Below are 18,625 nucleotides of genomic sequence, written 5' to 3'. Positions count from 1 at the left end.
GGATTGCTTATGATACCGTTAAGCAGCTACACAAGGCTTATGAATCTCATGGCAGATACTCGGATGTACACAAATGAACTATAATATATCTGCGCATAACAGAATTAAGCATAAGAATAGAAAATGATCTTGCATATTAAACTACCACTGCAAACTTTTCCACCGTCGCCAGATTAGTCTAGTTCTTTGCTCCAAAGTATCACAACATAACATTAATTATACATGTGATCACAAAGAAAACGGATCACATAAAAAAAATTACACCTTTCGCTGGCAGTTCGCTTGGGTCATGAAGAACACGAGGCCCCTTACTTTACACTCAAACAGCCGACCCACCATCTAACAGGCAAGCCTGGCATTAATGCAAAAAAAAAAAAAAAAAAAAAAAAAAACTAAAGAACAATAACCAAAGGTTTGCTTTCAAATTCAACAAACAATGGCATGATCACCCAGAGCCGATTGAATGGCATTCTTTTGTGCTTGTGTCAGGCTCTGCAGTCCCAAGAGAAAATAAAATAAGGCGCTAAGCAACACAAACAGAATATAAATTTTAACAACAAAATCTAGTGTACCTGAGAAAGAAGATCAAAGAATGGTCTGTCACTTTCACAACACCGCAAAAGAAAATCAGCAATGTAGTTCCTCAGATTAAGCTGCAACAAATGAGAGAAAAAAAAATCTAAAGCATGCTTAGAAATTTTAGATATGCTACTTTAAATCTTGATCTAGGTCATACCTCATTAATGGGGTCATATCCTCTTAAAAGATCATCTCCAGAATTATCATCATCACTCTGTGAATTCAGGTAAGGAAACAACAAAACGATCAATTCCATGCATCTGACATTTCATACTACCATAACTGTATCAGGCAACATTTACCAAACTTGGAGCAGTGTCCGAGTCTGTACCTATTGGTACAGACTTATACAGCGGATTGAACTGGACCTACCAACCAGTACCCTAAAGGCTTTTCTGGTATCTGATATCAACGACTTGTAGATGGTAGTAATACCTCGTGTAAAACTTTTGCCATGGCATTAAGATGTTCCACAGTAGGTTTCGCACTCCTGGAATTCAAATTGTAGAGAATATCTTCAGCAGCATCTCCTTCAGTCCTATCAATTTCTTCCCAATCGCTATCCTGCAATGTCAAATCATTCAAACATTTCCTCTCCAGAGACCAACTTCATAGGTCTATCGACAACTAGCTTTTGGTACAAATACTACAGCTGCAACATGGATATAGCCCAATGAATGGGTAACCACAAAAAGACGACAATAGTGGCCATATCCTAACTAGTAAATTAATATATTTTACTCTTTAAAGCCACAGACCAGGTTTCAGATGAAGATCGATCAGCAAGAAAGTATCAACATGGTCATCGATCTGCATGGTTTAATACTTGCTTCTCTTTATGAGTACTTAAATCTTGAGAAGAACTACACATAACAGATTCCTTAAGATTCAATACCTGCTCAGACTCATCTAGCCCTTGTTCTTGAATCTCAATCAACATATCAGCCAACAAGGAAAGCATCTGTAATACCAGAACCAGTTGTTTGAATATTAATCACAAAAATAGTCTCTGTTGATAGTTGTGCAGAGAGGAAACCAGCGGGCTTAGCTTATTTTAGAATTTTCTAGGAGAAAGCACCATCTGAAACCATTTTCTGTCACATTAACAGGGTCATGACAGTAAATGTACCTTCACAGGGAGAGGCACCTGTGTCCACTGATCAGGAGCTGATTTAGCTCTTGAGCGTGTAGTTATCCCCGTACTGGTCTGCAAAGAAGAAAATATCAACTTTGAGTAATTTACATAGAACTTTGCTAGTGGCAAGTAGCAAGTAGCAGCATTAAACCTTAAGCATGTGGCCTTGGACATATATTTTTCCTAGCTCTGCGTGACATGTTGACAGCAAAAGAACCAAGGCACTTGTTGTGACTTTAATTTGATAGGCTCCCTGAATCTCCCCTGCAGTAAAAATAAAATAATGCAACTATAACTAAAAAGCAAATGTAGTATATGATACAAACTTGTAAGCAATAGCTGAAAGGAGAAAAGACAAAGCCAAACAATACAATTGGAGGTTGCGGACAGAAGACTAGAATGAAGCAGCTATCCAAAAAAAAAAAAAAAAAAGCATCAATCCACTTTCAGTAGTTGCATGAACTGTCAGTCAACAGTTCCCTAGAGGAAAACTTTTTGTCGCTAAGGTCTTTAGAAGTCTGCTTGTTCTTTAGATGTAGTTGTTTGCTTTTTGAGAAAGTCTAAAGGTATAAACTTAACTATTAGTACTTTCTTTCCTAACTAGGCACTAGAATTTCTTCCAGAAGCTGTTTATGTTTAGAAAGTAAAATATCAGGTGTAAGTACGGGTGGCACCAAGCCAAACCAACTCGCAAACTATTCAAACTCGGCTCAATTCAGTTTTTACTTGAGCTCTCCTTGAGCTAAAACTTGAAATAAGTATCATTAAGTATAACAAGCCAAACTCGGCTTGTTAGCTTGTGAGCCGATTCTTTAGCATAGATTTTTTTTACGAAAATATACTTTACTCTAATTGCTCTCATCAATTCCCTCTTTAGTTGGTTGATAATTGCTTTTATTTACCTCAAACCTCAAAGACGATTGATAGTTCAACCCTTTTGGGTCTCTCAACATCTAATGTTGTTTTTGTCAATGGAATAAACATTATTGTTGAAGGTATTTGCTCTTTCTTTTAGGTCTATTAAGCTGCTCTATTGCAAAGTCTTAGACTTCTTTGCAATAACTTGTAGTTCAATGGTACTGAGTTCATCACAATATTCTCTTTATTTAGTTTTATAATTTTTTCTATTTTTATAACTCAAACCCGGCTTGAGTTCGAGCTCAAACTTTGTTAAAAAAATTGGGCTTGAGCTCAAACTCGGTTAAAAATTTTGGGCTCGAGCTCGAGTCCAATTTTAAGCTCGAATTTAAGTTTGAAGTATTCAGATCAAGCCAAGTTCGAACATATGCAGGTTCAAACTTGGCTCGGCTCGATGCCACCCCTAGGTGTAAGTAGACAGTTTAGTTCTAGGGAAGTTCAGTCATAATGATGCAAATTATTTTAACAAATCTATGCCTTTGCAGCTTTTAACTCTGCAACTAAAGTATGACATTTCACAGTTTATATTTCTTTTTCTAATGTTGATAACACACTACATCCAAACCGCTGGTGAGACTTGAGCTCAAGAACCTCATATTATAAACAACCCCATGTGGCCATTAAGCCGATGGCCCAAGCCAAATCTCACAATTTACATGTAAATGCAACTAAGGAGACAAACCCAACTGTCCCTCAGCAAGATCTATCATACTAATGGCAGATAATAGATCATGTGAAATACCTAATGGTTGCCTGCCATAAATATGCATTTGCTCTCCTAGACCACACGCATCAGAGAAATGCTAAATCATGTTTACAACTGATAAAGCTCTAACCCAAACAAATGGCACTTCTTCAATCAAGTAATTTCTTCAAATGTCCACTGATAAGCCAAGATAAATCCATGAATATTATTCACTCAATTCTGCCTATCTGGAATTCTTTTTTGTACTGGTGTAGAAGTTGATAAGCAGCAGCAAGAAAGTAGCAACAAAACTTGACTTGAATCAGTAATAAAATATCAATAATTCAAAGAAGAAGCATACGGAGAAAATCACATGCATCCTTCTAAACCGGATATAACTCCTAGAATTTCAAAAATGTTAAGCACTTTTTATTTCGAGTCCAACTGATGTACATATCCTCAGATATCCAGGAGCTCTTAGATTTAGATACAACTCAAGAAAGCTGCTGCTCATACTACTACAAATAGAGTGGACATCTGAGACAGATCCAAAAAGATTCTGATGAAATAAAAGCATGAACAACCTGCTTGGTCTACAAAGGCTCCCATAAAAGAATCTTCTTTTATTTTTTTATTTTTTATTTTATTTTTTGTAAATGTTGATTACATGCACACTACAGCCAAAGCCCGTAGTGAGACTTGAATTAGATCTCATGCTAGAAACCCCTCTTGTGGCAATTTGGCCAAAGGCCGGAAGGTAAGTAACTAGTTCAAGGGAAGTTCCTAGTGCCATTTTTGCTAATATGTTAAAGACTTTGGGATCAGAAATATGCCATTGATGCATTTAGGGGTGGCATCGAGTCGAGCTGAGCTCGAACCAGTATAAGTTCGAGTTGGGCTTGATTTAAATACTTCGAACTCGATCTTGAGTCGAGCCCAGCCTTGAGTCTAAATTTGGAATTGAGCTCGAGCCTAATAATTTTAACTGAGTTCGAGCTCGAGCTCAAGCCAATTCGAGTTCAACCTACATTTAAAACTTTGCATAAAATACATGTCAAATAAATTGTGTATAAAATTATGCATTGGACATACCCTCTACATAAAATTGGATACACTTTTAAAGAGATTCTCCCAAAAAAAAAGTCTTTCTTTGGTTATCTCAATTTTTTTGAAATAACTTATCAGATAATAAATAATAAATTAATAACTTAATTAATAATTTTGCAATTTATTATATTACTTGCTTGATTGATATTAAATTATTAGGTACTAGCTTAATTACTAATAATTTTCTCTTGGTCTGCCATTATCAAACAGCACCAAAAGAATCAAAATATGTATTAAACAACTAACAGCCTAAGTAGTAATTACTAGTTAATAATTACTAATTATGCATTAAAAGAAACAGTCAAACAACTAACACTAATAAATGTCATAAATTTAATAATAAATATTATTTATTCGTTAATCAAAGAATACCTAAGTTTAACTCAAAGAAGATAAAGAAAATAATCACCACGAGAAGGAACGGTTAGGGCAGATTGAGGGAAGGGAAGTGAGATCTAATGGAATCTCGACCAGCTATCATCCAACACAAAAGCAGCCGAAGAGGGGAAGAAGAGTAGAAATAGCTCTCAAATTGTCTTCTCTGTTATCTCCCGTTTTATACAGGAAGGCTGGTCGGCACACTTCCTGTTCCCTCATAAAGACGAACTGCAACTTGCCCACACCTGCCACTCTTCAGTGCCCCCACCCTCTTCTCACCACATCTCAACTCCACTCACTTTCTCGTCGACTCACCGACTTGGAACCAAACGGCACAACATTGCCGCCCCTTACTATTCTATTAGGGAACAACTCTTTCCTTTTATGTTGATCTTTTTCGTCTTGTACCTGCGCGTGAACTGTGAACTGTGAGGAAAAGCAGAGCTTACCATTTCTAGTATTATCTAGCGGGAAAATATCAGATCCCGAACATGACTTCCAAATCGAAACAAAGCTCCCCTCAATCCTAGACGCGACTTCGAAATCAAAACGAGAAGTTGAAACAAAGATCCCCTTCTGTCATTGCCGAGTCCCGAACTGAACCACGGCTTGCTAGCTCGTGAACCGAACCACGGCTCACTCAAGTTCAGCTCGATTTCTTAAACGAGCACGAAACACTGCTCGAACTCGATTCAAAATGCTTTCGAATCGAGCCGAGTCGGGTCTGAACCGAGCTTGAGCTATTCGCAAACCGGCTTGGTTCGATGCCACTCCTAGATGCATCCATATTAAACATGAATCCAACCTATACAAAATCAACAAACTAAAGAAGGTTATAGAAGAATGTTCATTTTAGTTCTTCATTGCAATTTGCATGGATTAACTCATTTGCCTTCCGATCATTCATCCTACTGACCTATCATTTCTCTCATTCTTTTTTTCCCTGAGAAGACAAAGGAGAGAAGCATAACAAAACATCTAGAACAAAATAACGACATAATTGTTCAATAGTAGTTCTATCAAATGAGTTTTCACAATAAGGTGGTTGAAGAAATAAAGTTTCACCACCATGCATCTAAAATGCTTTGAGCATTTCAATTGCAGCTTTAAGATCTGACAAATATATTTTGTGTGCTCATACAAATACTCTACTCTTTGGAGACACCCTTTTACTTATGACAGATAGCATGGTTTCATGAAGAATCATATCTCTCAAGACAGCATATGTGAAACAACATCATTCCATTCAAAGAAGTTACACTTCAGATACCTCTAATTGCTCCATTCTCCTAGTTTTCACTCAAGTAGATCAAGCAAGCTGTCAGTTAAGCAGACAGAAAATCACATAAAGAATCAAACTTGGTCAATCTACATGGAAAAAACTATGATTTAGTTCTGTAATTCAACAACATTTATGCTTACAGAGCGTGTTCTAAGATACAGCATTATCCCTTCAAAATTGTTAGTTCTGACATCAAATTAATGATGATGAGGGCTATCAACTCGTATGTCATAATATACAGATACCTATGATGCAGTTCTCAATTTCCAATTGAAACAGTAAAAGCATTATTAAATTACTAAATCATAATAATTAGTGTTTTATTCAACTTTTTTATTTATTTTTCAAATGACTCCTTTGAGACTCCATGAAGCATGACCTTAATTTAGAAAAAAAGAAAAAAAATTAAAACAACAAATGATACAATGAATAAAGTATTGTCATGTTTCCCGTTTCATTCACTTACAACAAACACTCAGGAAGTATTTTGCTCTCATATCAACAACAAGAGCAATAAGAAAATTGTTGAGTGGAAATAGTCCAACATTCATAAAAGTTTAAAAGTCTTATTGGATTATAATGGTGAGCAATATGCTCCTAAATGGCTAATTGGTTTGGGATAAAACCAGGCTTAATCTAATAATGGTATCAAAGCAGGATGTTTGAATGGGTCGAGGTCCAGTTTGTGCTCCATTGTGAGTTTGCGCCACTTCTGAAACCCATTTTGTGTAAGCCCGGACATGAGAAAGAGTTTTGAGTGGAAATAGTTCACATCGATAAAAGTTAAGAAGTGTTATAAGGTTATTTTGGTGAACATTGCCTCCTAAGTAACGAGACATTTTGGGATGAAACGAACCTCAATCCAACAAAAATTAAACACACAAAGAAAATAATAACTTTAGTTTTTTAGCACAGATTTGCAGCAAAATTAGTTGTGATAGTTGTACAACACCAATACAGTGATAGTTTCACAGTACAAAAAAAACTTTACCAAAAATTTCAGCAAGCAGCATGGTAGAAGAATGTAACAAGATGGTTGAAAAAAGTATAAAAAATTATGCAAATATTGAAATTTGGTTCCATGTGCAAATACTGAAATGATGTGAATCCACCTGTATATAAGACTAACAAATTATGAGGACAGATGATCAAAACACCTTCTTCAAAAAAAAAAACAGAGGATCAAAACACAACAAATATTTTACACCTACTCATATCCGTGTACTTAATCTATCAAAAGAAAACTGCCTTCTGATTTGAGCAAAATTTAAGAACCAGAAGAAACATGCTTTGTGTTGAAACTGCCACTTTTAGCAATAATCAAGTTTGACTTGAAGTTATTCCAGCATGATAAGGTTCACAGTTGACTAGCTTTTTTTCAATAGCAAGAAACTTATTAAACAAGAAGAAGAGAAACAAGCGACATATAAGACAACTATGGGAAACAGCCACAAAACAAGAAGACCTACATAAGACAAGAAAATCACCACAAAAAATAAAAAAGAATTATAATGGCATATCAAATGCCAAATAATAGCAATGGAGTGGGTAACATCACTGATTTCCTCCCGAGTGGAGAGTAAACTCGAAGGCATATTGAGGATCTTGCTCGATAGTGTGTTTACTCAAGGAAGAAAAAGAAGACTTGGCTATTTAACTGAATGAGAGCCTATAATTTGCGTTTGCGCAATTTCAGTAGATTTGGGCACTAAAGTTTAATAACTTATTTTGGAATGTAATTGTAACTTTTTCCAAAAGTAACAGAAGCAATACTGTAGTCAAAGTGTCAATACTGTCCAAGCACTCATATATTAATGTAACAAAACACTGCAGTGCATTGTTATACAACTCAAAAAATTTAGCATTTGACCATAACTTTTTCGTTTGGTAAACTCAAATTAGAAGAAACTTGGTAATTTCTTACCGTGTCCAAACTCACAATCTCTAAACCCTTGTATAGCCAATGAATCAAACTTATCATATGCATGGACGATTCTCAAGTCCAAAGTACTTTCTTCTCTATACTATTGTTAAGGAATAGTCCCACATGGATTAGTGAGTACAAAGATCTTGAGTTTATTAGTCGGGAAAGAAGTTTCCTAAGTTGACTAGTCATTTTGGGATAGGGCCTTGGACCCAACTTAACATGGTATTAGAGCATGTACTCATATGTGAGCCTACACCTAAAAACTATCTACTTGTAGAGCCACAAAAGAGGGCCTACACCTAAACTATCCACTTGAAGAGCCACAAGAGAGGGCATACACCTAAACTATCCACTTGTAGAGCCACAAAAGAGAGCCTACACCTAAACTGCCTACTCCTAAATTATCCACTTGTAGAGCCACAAAAGAGGGTCTACACGTGAGGGGGAGTGTTAAGGAATTGTCCCACATGGATTAGTAAGTACAAAAATCTTGAGTTTATTAGTTGGGAAAAATGTTTCCTAAGTTGACTAGTCATTTTGGGATAGGACCTTGGACCCAACTTAACAACTATCATCTTAGATGTGCTTTTAGTTGTTTAGTTTAATTTTGTAGTTGAAGTTGATTTTTCTTTTGACTTTATGCAATAAAATTGTCTTCAAGGCTAAACTAATTCTCCTCATCGCCCTAGTTTCTAGTCTAATTTTAGTCCTCAGACAACCTTTTCAAATTGAATTATTTTGCAGTCCTACATCAACCCAATGCCAGTAAAAGAAACCTTGGATGCTCACCCTGATGTTTAGTCCATTCTGACATTACATAAGAAAGCGAATTTGCATGGCCTTCAGCTGGTAAAATAAAGAGCAAATTGATGAACTGTTGTACGTTGGGGGCACTTAAATGGACCTGCAAAAGACATGTTAATCAGCAGGTGAAATGTCCATGAATTAGTCTTAACACACACACTGGGCAGGCATAACCGACTGCATAGCATCTTGAATACTCTAACGAAAGCTTTAAAATATCAAAAGAGTAAAAGCTTGATGCCTAGGATGGAATATCAAATTTTCAATACATAGTGAAACCTCTGTGTGCTTCTGAATGTCAGATATGTCAGTGACAAACCACACAACAAATGGTACACAAACATAGAAGTGTCTAGCCATACAGATAAGAAAGTATAACGAAATGCTCCAATTGCTTCCTGTATTCTTAAAATTTTGGGAATCTGCATTCACTTCAGTAGTGGCCTTGAGAATTATTTTTGTTGAGTGAGAAAAAAAAAGAAAGAAATTCTTTCTGACTGAATGAGAATCAGAGAGTGACAGGAATCCCTCTTAAAGCCAATGTAATAGACAAATATCGCCATCACCATTCCTCATAAAACATTTAAGTTTACCATGACCAACACTCTTATAGCATGTCTTCTATTCTTAAATTCCTATTATTTCATGGTACCAGAGCCAAATTTCAACCAATGTGTGCTTCCATTTTCTGTTCAAACTTACTCCAGTCCTCAGGAAGTCCTAAAATTTAATGAACTGATCAATAGAAAATTCTCGACCACAATATAATGTAGTGGTTCACTTGCTACACAATACCGTCATCTAAGTAGAATTTCTAACTTTTCAAATTTATCGATTGACCCCCTTGGTGCCACTGGCCCATCACTGATAGTATTGCTAACATTGTATCTTCTACACATTGTAATTGGAATCTCATTACTAGATCAGCCAACTCTTTGGCTGATAAATTGGAAAAATTCGGAACTTCCCAACAATCTCTCATTGTTTGGAAAGGTTTCCCTCCTTTGTAATATGTTCTCTTGAGCTTTTGCCTTAATAAAAATCAGCATCATTTAAAAAAAAAAAAAAAGTTTATCGATTGAGTTTGCTCCTCCTGTTGACATATGACTATTCAATTTCTGAACAAATTGGACCGATGGCACTTTTTTATCTGAGAAGGTTATGAGGGGCTACTCTCCAGCACTACATCATGCATTTTTTCAAGTTATCTAATAAAGATGAAACGAAAATAGCCGATAGACATCAGCAGGTATGGCCAAAATCAATTACAATGCGGCACTACTTTGGAGACTAACCATACTTGACACAGTAAAAAAATTAATAAAAAAATAAAACTTATGATTTTCAAAATAGCTGTTAGTGGGAATAGTCCCACATAGATTTTCAAACTGGAGCGTATATATCCAAGAGTTCCAGCTTGTTGCAAAATGATATAAATTCTCGCTTGCCAAGGGCCTTGGTGAAGACATCTCCCAACTGATCTCCACACCGAACAAACAGAGTTACTACTTTTCATCACCGCATCTCGAATTCTATATGTTTAGTCCTCTAAAAAATTGGGTTACTTGCAATAAAGATCGTAGTTAGATTATCACAAAACCTGTTCATCGGCTCATCCTGGTTGAAACCCAACTCTCGTGAGAAAGACCTAACCCACATCAACTCGCTCATTGTGTGAGTCATTGCCCTGTATTCAGCTTCTGAACTAAACTAGGATACAACATTCTGTTTTTTGCTTTGCCAACAAATCAAATTTCTGTTAGAAATTAGATGCTCTAATTCCAAACTAACGAGAGCAATAATAATTAACGCAAAAGAAGGAAAAACAAGCACAGAAAAAAAGACACAAGATTTATACAGGTTCACCTCAAGGTGAAACTACGTTCTGTCTTCCGCCGCTGCAATAATCCACTACGAAGATGAAATAGTTTATAAGAGAGATTGTACAAACTTCCAAGTGTTTTTCTCTAACCTCTCTCGGGCCGTAACAAATGATACTCTTCGGATAATGGACCCGATCTGCGTACCGACTTAGCATAGAGCGTTGATTAAGCTCCACAACTTAACAATTTCCTCCTAGGAAGACACAATATCCAGAGGTTGATTTTCTGTCTAGTTTGGATCCTTCATAGTCTGCATCAGAGAATGTTGGACCCCAGATGTCTGAGTGTACAATCTCAAATAGATGGATGGTTTTATGAGACGAGACTAGAAATGAACTTTTGTGATGCTTGCCCAGTTAACACGACTCGCACTAAAAAGAAGAACCCGAAGGAAGGTGTGAAAATACTTGAGCTAGTTTGGGTACAAACGGATGACCTAGCCACAAGTACCACTGTAGAGGAAAATTTGTGGTATGTAACGCTTGAATACTATTCTGCTGATGGTTCTCCAGGTAGTATAGCCCATCTCTCTCACGAGCGGAACCAATTGTCTTCCTCGTCGCGAGATCCTAAAACACACAATGAGTAGCATACAATATGAGAAAACAACTCATGGACTTGGCTAACTGACTAACCAACAACAAATTTAGAGGAAACTTGGGAACAAAAAGCACTTATTGAAGAGACAAAAAATAAGCAGAAGTAACATTGCCTACTCCTTCAACTAGAGAGGTAGAACCATCTGCAAGATAACATGTTCGACACACAAAGACTCTTTCAAATTGGAAAAGAATGATATTTACACACTTCTTAAAAAAAAAAAATGGAAAAGAATGACAACATACCTGACATTTGTCTGGAGGCTCCTGAGTCAATAACCCAAGACTATGATGAGTGAACATAATAAGCTGCAATACCTGAATCAGCACTATTAGAGCTAGGAACTGGGATGGAAGCATGAGCTACAAATGTTGAGGTTGAGGCAATAGAGATCTGGGCCATGAGCAATTTGCTGTAACTACTGTATCAATTGTTGCATCTCATCTAGAGCACCCAGTGTAATCGACATAGAGGAATCTAAACTCCCACTTTCACTATTAGAAGTTATAGAATTAGCCCATGCAGGCTTTCCAAACTTAACCCAACGTCTATTAGAATAATGATTATTTCTGCCACAATGCACAGACTTCCTTTCTGACTTACCATCACCACGTCCTCTACCTTTACCTGGGCCCTCTCTACCTCGGCCGCTACCTCTACCTATTTTTTTTATAAATGATGATAATATTAATTCAAGGAAGAAAAAGATACATCAAGGGAAGCCTCTCCTTACAACAAGGGATTGAAGGGAGGGACCCAGCTTTGCACAAGAATCAGCAGCTGAATTGGCGTATCCTCTACCTCTACCTTCTGTAGCGGCTAAAGTAGTGTTGGAAGCATTAAGAGCAATGACTTTCATTATCTTACCTCCTTTACTTGTTCCAGGTACAATAGTCTTCTCAACCCTCATAATCCGATTAAAAGTGGTAGAGAGAGTAGGAATTTCATCTGAAGCTAACACCTAGGCTTTAATAGCATCAAATTCAGCCATCCAAAAGTTTTACAAGCAGTTGATTTTGTTGTTTTCTCAACTCATTCTCATCGGTAGTAAACGAATGAGATCTCCTGCCATATGCCAAGGAATGCACTATAATATTCTGTAACAGTTTTATTTCCTCTTTTCAACCCAAAAAAATCTGTATACAGCTCATAAACCCAAGAGAAATTATTCTCCTGTGCATATAAAGATTCTAGAGACAACCACATAGCCTTTGTTGTCTCACAATTTATCAACTGATTTCTAAGAGTAGAATAAATACTATTGACAATCTAGGTCATAACCTAACTGTCCTCTGCCTCCCAATCATCATCTGCAAGCACTGGGAGATCATCTCAGATAAACTTTAACTTCTTTCTACCCTTCAGATACATTTTGACAGACTTAACCCAATTTAGATAATTACGCCCTATAATTTTTCCAAAGTAATCATGATGGTATCCTTTCCATCAAACCCAAATTTTTCTCTAGCAAGGGTATAAACTTCTTCTATCTCAACCATAATACTAACATATGATCATAAAATAACCAATTTAAGCTTCTAGAAAATTTTCAAATTTATCACCAAGGTGGGCCCCACTCAAATAAGATATGGAACATAATTAGGGTTATGGAACATAAATAAGATATGCACACTTCAACAATCCAATATCCAGCAATTCACAGCTATTTCAATCAATATCATGGAAAAGTAGAAGCAATTAGGGTTGACGTCATCAATTGGGTGATGACACAGGCATCCAACACTGAATTGGGTGACGCAAATCTCAAAAAAACCAATTAGGGCAATCAAAGTGTAGAGAATCCTTCAATGAATCTTCATAAAAAAAAATAAAAAAAAAAGAATCCTTCAATAATTCATAAAGACTAGTAACCCTAAGGTTATTACAGAGAAAAAAAAAACTTAACTTTGATGAATCAACATAAAAAACTTGTAGTTTTTCTCCTTCTAGCAGGTTGTCCTCTTAAAAAATGGCAAGAATCTACAATAGAATGCTCCCAGCAACGATCTACTGCTCTAATACCATGTAAAAATCAAAATTTGGGAGAAAGAAGACGAGAAAATTCAGAGAAAAGGAGAAAGGAGAAGAAGAATTTTCTGAAGAGCCTGAAAAGGCTTTGTTGGGAACTGTGCACGAATTCCCAGACTCCTTAAATAAGTGTTTTCAGTTACAATTTACAAAAATGCCCCTATACGCTTAATAAACCTTAATCTCCTTATATCCCCCTGGCTACACATCCTATGTACATGAAAATTTAACCACTGATATAATTTAACATGCAGAATATATTACATAAATTTCTCAAAAAAAAAAATATTACATAAAGACTATTAATCAATGATGTGGTAAAATGACTAATATACCCCTGGGGGTAAAATGACCAAAATACTCCTAGATGTATTTTCTAACAGCACCATGTTTGTGTTGTCCACGTCTCAAGCATGTTGTCTATTTTTTATAAGCCTGGGCATGACGAGTGCAAATGGAAATAGTTTCACATAGATACTCAAAAACACCTTGTGGTTATTAGTTAGGAAAATAACCCCTTACTTGGTAGTCATTTTGAAATGGACCGGCACCCAACTTTAACAGTAGTGAAGTCTTTGAACATGCACATATTCAATCAAACTGTCAAAAGAAACCCTTTGAGATCCACACACTTAGGTCACATGTACTCCACTTAATTTTCTTTCTAACTCGCAACATTTTCATTACCATAAGATATTATCTGAAGAAATGAAGCACACTGATGATCTAAATTGTCCCGAAATAAACTCAGAACTTTTCATAGAGACCAACTAGAACAGTGCAGCAGAAAAGAAGAAAATTAACAAATGTGCTAGCTCAGACCCGAAAAGATATGAGCTAAAAGTAACAGTGACAGCAAATCAGACCAGATATAGGCAGCAAAAATAGACAAGCCATTCCCAAAAAAATGTAAAACAAGGGAAAAGAAATTACCAATCTAGCAAGAATTACTAGCAAGGAACTCTTTAAACCCGCAATCTCCGCTGACTGCATACGTCTAACAAGAGCAGCAACAAGGTCTCGGATGTGTTGTGACATTTGTGAAGGCAAATGTAAAATTAGTTGCAGAATGTAGGTTCCAACAAAGAGAGATCCAGAGCTCTCCAAGGTGGGGTCCAGAAGCCTGCACAAATATTATCCGATTCCCATGATTCCCTTTTCTCATGGGCAGATTACCACAATCTCTTAGTCAAGAAAGTCCACATTGTCTCAGTAGACAACTTCCAGTTATAAGCTGGTTTCTACCGCACCATAAGCATGGAACAAGCATCCAATGCCTGATACTTGGCACTTGCCAAACAGGTTTGCTTCTGTCGTAGAAGATCTACGGCAGCATTGACAAGGGAAACCCTATGAAAACAGTTTTTAAGCATTCTAGCTTGTACGAAAGGACAACTACAAAGCGCACATTCCATGCAAGTGCAAAGACCTACCTTGAAGCTGCATCAAGCAGACATTTCATTGTAAACCCTGGATCACCGTTCCAAGAAAGCAGCTCCTCTCTTCCCCCCAGCACAAATGCAGCTAAACATTCTGTTGCATTCTGGGAAAAAATACACCAAATAGGAAGATAGCAAGATAGAGAACTAGGAAAGGAAATCCAGCCTAGTCCCATCACAGACTAAAAAGACACCAACCTGCATCTCACTATGGTCATCAGTTTGTAAGATTACTTGAATCACATGATTGAAGGAAGCATCATATACTCCTTTCACCACATCAACGGGTGCTTTCTGTGGCATAGAACCCAGATTAGATGTGCCACTGAAACCCATTACAAATGGAAGCATAAGAAAGTGGAGGAGTAATCTCCACATGCAATGCAACCAACAAAAACTATCAAAGTAAAAAACGTTAGAAGTCAATGATACCTTCAATAGCATAGTCAATAGATCCAAGGAAGCAGCAACAAGTCCATCAGGCTGATGTTTGGGCTGACACACAGCAAAAAGATGAACCCTCTCTGAACTACTGAGCTATGGGTATCCAAAAATATTGTCCTGAAACAACTATAACAGTGCTTACATTTTCCAGAATTGGTCCAATTGAAGGCACAATTCGAGATACCAGAGGGTGTATACATCCAGGAGCAAATTTTATGGCCTATAAAGATAAGAGCAACCAAGTTACTTGAATAATAAAAGGCACAAGAGAGTTAATCCATCAGTGACGAAATCAATTCATGAAACATCCTGCAAACTAATTACAACTGTTGAAAAAGTATCAGGGCTATGTTGGTCATTTTATTGTTATAGGGATTGTAAGATGTCAAGGGTATTTTGATCTGTTGAGTGGGAAAAGTCCTACATTGAGAAATGGAAACAAAAAAGTTAATGGGTTATAAGGTTGAGCAATAAGGCCCTGGTTTCAAACCCGTGAAGCACTCCTTCCTCCTTTGAATCCAGCATCTTCTCGGGGAAAGGAATCTCAGATTTTTACATTGATTGACAGTCAAAGTTGAGTTTTTTGTCTTTCTTTTTCTGTCATAAACCCAGGGTTGATGGTTCCTACAGCCTATTGAGTAATCCTATGACTACTTAGTTCCCCAAGAGGGTTCTTTTACATAGGATTTTCCCATCTCCAGTGTGTGTAGTCCTCAGACTATGCCTAGTGCTTGCGTCACCTCCAAGAAGGCTTATGCCAGCCTAGATTTTGACAATTTTGGTACTTTTTGGCTGAAATTACTTCTATTCCAGGCTTGATGTGTAATGTTTATTTATATATGACATTTTCACAAAAGCCTAATTCTGCAAGGTGGGGCCCAAGGTTACTTAACGATAAATGACAGTCAAGTCATGACCTGGTTACTTGACTGTATGGATTCAAGGTTAAGAAATCAGATTATGAACTGTGAGACAGCCAAGGAAATCTGGGTGTCATTGGAATTATTATATGCGCAGGAGAGCAACTTGTTTCGTGTATATGAGTTGTATGTTAAACTTTTCAGCCTTAAACAAAGTGAAAGAATAGTCGTTGATTATTACAGTGAACGACAAGGTATTCTACAAGAAATCAACATGTTCCAGTATTTCACCACTGATGAAAAGGAACTTTGAAAGCAACAGGTGCAATTACATGTTGCAAAATTTTTGGATGGATTAGGACCGAATTTTGATCTACTCAAGGCTCTATTGCTAACCTCTGATGATGTTCCATCACTCTCTACAGCCTTTAACCGAGTTATGCGAGTACAGACAACAATTATGTCCAAAGGAAGTAAAGATACCAGGAGTGTTAATGTAGTTATATGGAATATTTTTAGTTAGTCAGAATCTATTAGAGGTCATGGTGGAAGTGTCAGAGGTAAGAGGCAAAGATGATTCAGGTAGAGGGTGATGCCAAAGTGAAGGTAAAAGTGACAGTGCTCATTGTGGACAGACAAGTTATTTCTCTAATAAGTGTTGGAGTAAGTTTGGAAATCCCACGTGGGCGAACTCCTCGGTTCATGACAGCACTGACCCCTCAGCTGGACCCGTGGTTGGTAAATTACTGGGAGCCCCTGATAAGTTGCAGCAACTTGCCCAGTGCATTACTAAGTTGATCTCAGCTTCTTCCTACTCAGCATTTATAGCTCAGCCTACACTTCCTACAGCTACCCTTGGAAGTTCAGGTATGTCCGCCTTACATGTTCGTCCTATGTCTTCCTGGGCAATTAACTCAACAGCTTCTACTCATATGTCAAGTATGTCGTCTTGGTGTAGTGATTTGAGGGAGTCTTCCATTGTTATGTTACACTTGCTGATGGGTCTATGTCTTTTGTCAAGGAATGGGTAATATTACACCTACCCAATCATGTCACTTAAATTTGTGTTGTTCGTTCCTAAATTTTTCCTTAATTTGTTGTCTATTAGTCAACCCACTAAGTCTGTGAATTGTTCAATGACTTTCTCTCTCATTGTGTATTTCAGGATCTCATGATGAGGAAGATGATTGGCTCCACACATGAAAGAGAATTATGACATCTAAAAGGATCTCCATAGTTGACTTCACCTGCCTTTCATGCTACAGTTTCTCCCTTCCCGTGGCATCTATAACTAGGCCATCCTTCTCCAGCGAAGTTGGTCCAACTATTTCCTACATTTCATTCAAGATTGTCATTTCAATGTGAATCGTGTCAATGAGCAAGCACCATAGGAATAGTTTTCATTTGAGTCAAACAAACAGTAGCAGTTGTTTGAGATTGTCCATTTTGATGTATGGAGACCATGTCCAGTTGCTATTACTGATACAAGTGTTTCATTTCTTTCATTGATGACTTAATCGCACTACTCGGATGTATTTCCTACAAGAGAAATCAGAAGTATTTGATTTGATGCATCTCTCTGTATTTTCCATACAAATAATGGATTGGAATTTATGAATCAAAACTTTAATGCATTTTGTCAACACCATGGTATAGTTCAAAACTCATCATGTGTTTTTACTCCACAACAAAATGGAGTGGTGCAGCAAATTGAGGCAAGAGAGAAGGATCATCTTGAGTTATCCAACGTCTCTTCCAAGAGATGAAAGTCAGTTACTAATTACTTCAATGAGATATAGGGAATCTTAAAATAAATCAGCATTTATCATCCATTTACAATAGATGAGAAGACATACCCTTTGAAATTCCCTTTTTTTTTTGTTTTTAGAGAAAGAATGTGGCCAAATTCTTGCAAGGATTAGGTTCCAATTGTTAAGTTATGGAGCCTAATTAACGCCTTAGCGTTTGGCGGGTCCATGATATATTGACTGATGTGTCATTAAGGGTAGTGTGGAGATTTCACACTTGTAATCCGGTTGCCCTAATTTTGTCTTTATATATGGGGGCGCCGTTGTTAGGATTTTATCACTTTGACGAGTATCATCATCCTGAGAAGTATCTGGAGAGTGTGTGGGATTTCTCTTGTAAACTATTTTATCTTTATAGTAGATTACTGTAGCGGTAGAAGACAGGACGTAGTCTCACCTTGAGGCGAACCAGTATAAATCTTGTTTGTTCTCGTGCTTGCTTTTCCTTCTTCCGCGATTATTATTATTTCTTTCGTTAGTTTGAAATTAGGGCGTCTAATTCTTAACACCAAGTACAAGTCTATAAGGGCTCAAATATTGGCTAATGCAGATATACCCTTTCTCACTAAGGCCTATGCTAGGTTTATGAGAGTTGAGAAGGGCATCACTCCATTTCCAGAACAATCTAGCAAGAGCACAGAGTCTTCAGCCTTAATCACTACCTCCACGAAAAGTAATTATGAGGGGCCTACAGGTCGTGGTGGAGGTGGTAGAGCTAGGGGGAGAGATGGAGGTAATCGAGGTAGAG

At 37.1% G+C, this 18,625-nt stretch overlaps 1 protein-coding gene across 1 annotated transcript in view; it reads right to left on the bottom strand.

Moving 5' to 3' along the window:
- Window positions 1-124: 124 nt before the first annotated feature.
- The window catches only part of LOC137936405 (uncharacterized), a 45,549-nt gene continuing 27,048 nt past the window's right edge, over window positions 125-18,625 (bottom strand). Inside the window, exons 21-33 of the mRNA XM_068781052.1 lie at window positions 15,352-15,429; window positions 15,198-15,260; window positions 14,964-15,059; window positions 14,760-14,869; window positions 14,260-14,449; window positions 8,801-8,915; window positions 1,866-1,978; window positions 1,709-1,786; window positions 1,475-1,540; window positions 1,015-1,143; window positions 737-793; window positions 573-653; window positions 125-492 (exon numbers count right to left, since the gene is read on the bottom strand). Coding sequence (XP_068637153.1) covers window positions 427-492; window positions 573-653; window positions 737-793; window positions 1,015-1,143; window positions 1,475-1,540; window positions 1,709-1,786; window positions 1,866-1,978; window positions 8,801-8,915; window positions 14,260-14,449; window positions 14,760-14,869; window positions 14,964-15,059; window positions 15,198-15,260; window positions 15,352-15,429 — 1,242 coding nt within the window. The 3' untranslated portion in view covers window positions 125-426. The remainder of the gene's footprint in view (window positions 493-572; window positions 654-736; window positions 794-1,014; window positions 1,144-1,474; window positions 1,541-1,708; window positions 1,787-1,865; window positions 1,979-8,800; window positions 8,916-14,259; window positions 14,450-14,759; window positions 14,870-14,963; window positions 15,060-15,197; window positions 15,261-15,351; window positions 15,430-18,625) is intronic.

Source organism: Aristolochia californica, unplaced genomic scaffold, assembly GCF_029961685.1.
Source record: "Aristolochia californica isolate CCGP_79_NKW_82.1479 unplaced genomic scaffold, dmAriCali1.0.hap1 SCAF_7, whole genome shotgun sequence".
Taxonomy (NCBI): Eukaryota; Viridiplantae; Streptophyta; class Magnoliopsida; order Piperales; family Aristolochiaceae; genus Aristolochia; species Aristolochia californica.
The sequence above is the reverse complement of the archived record's forward strand: the minus strand, read 5'-3'. Positions and strand labels throughout refer to the sequence as shown.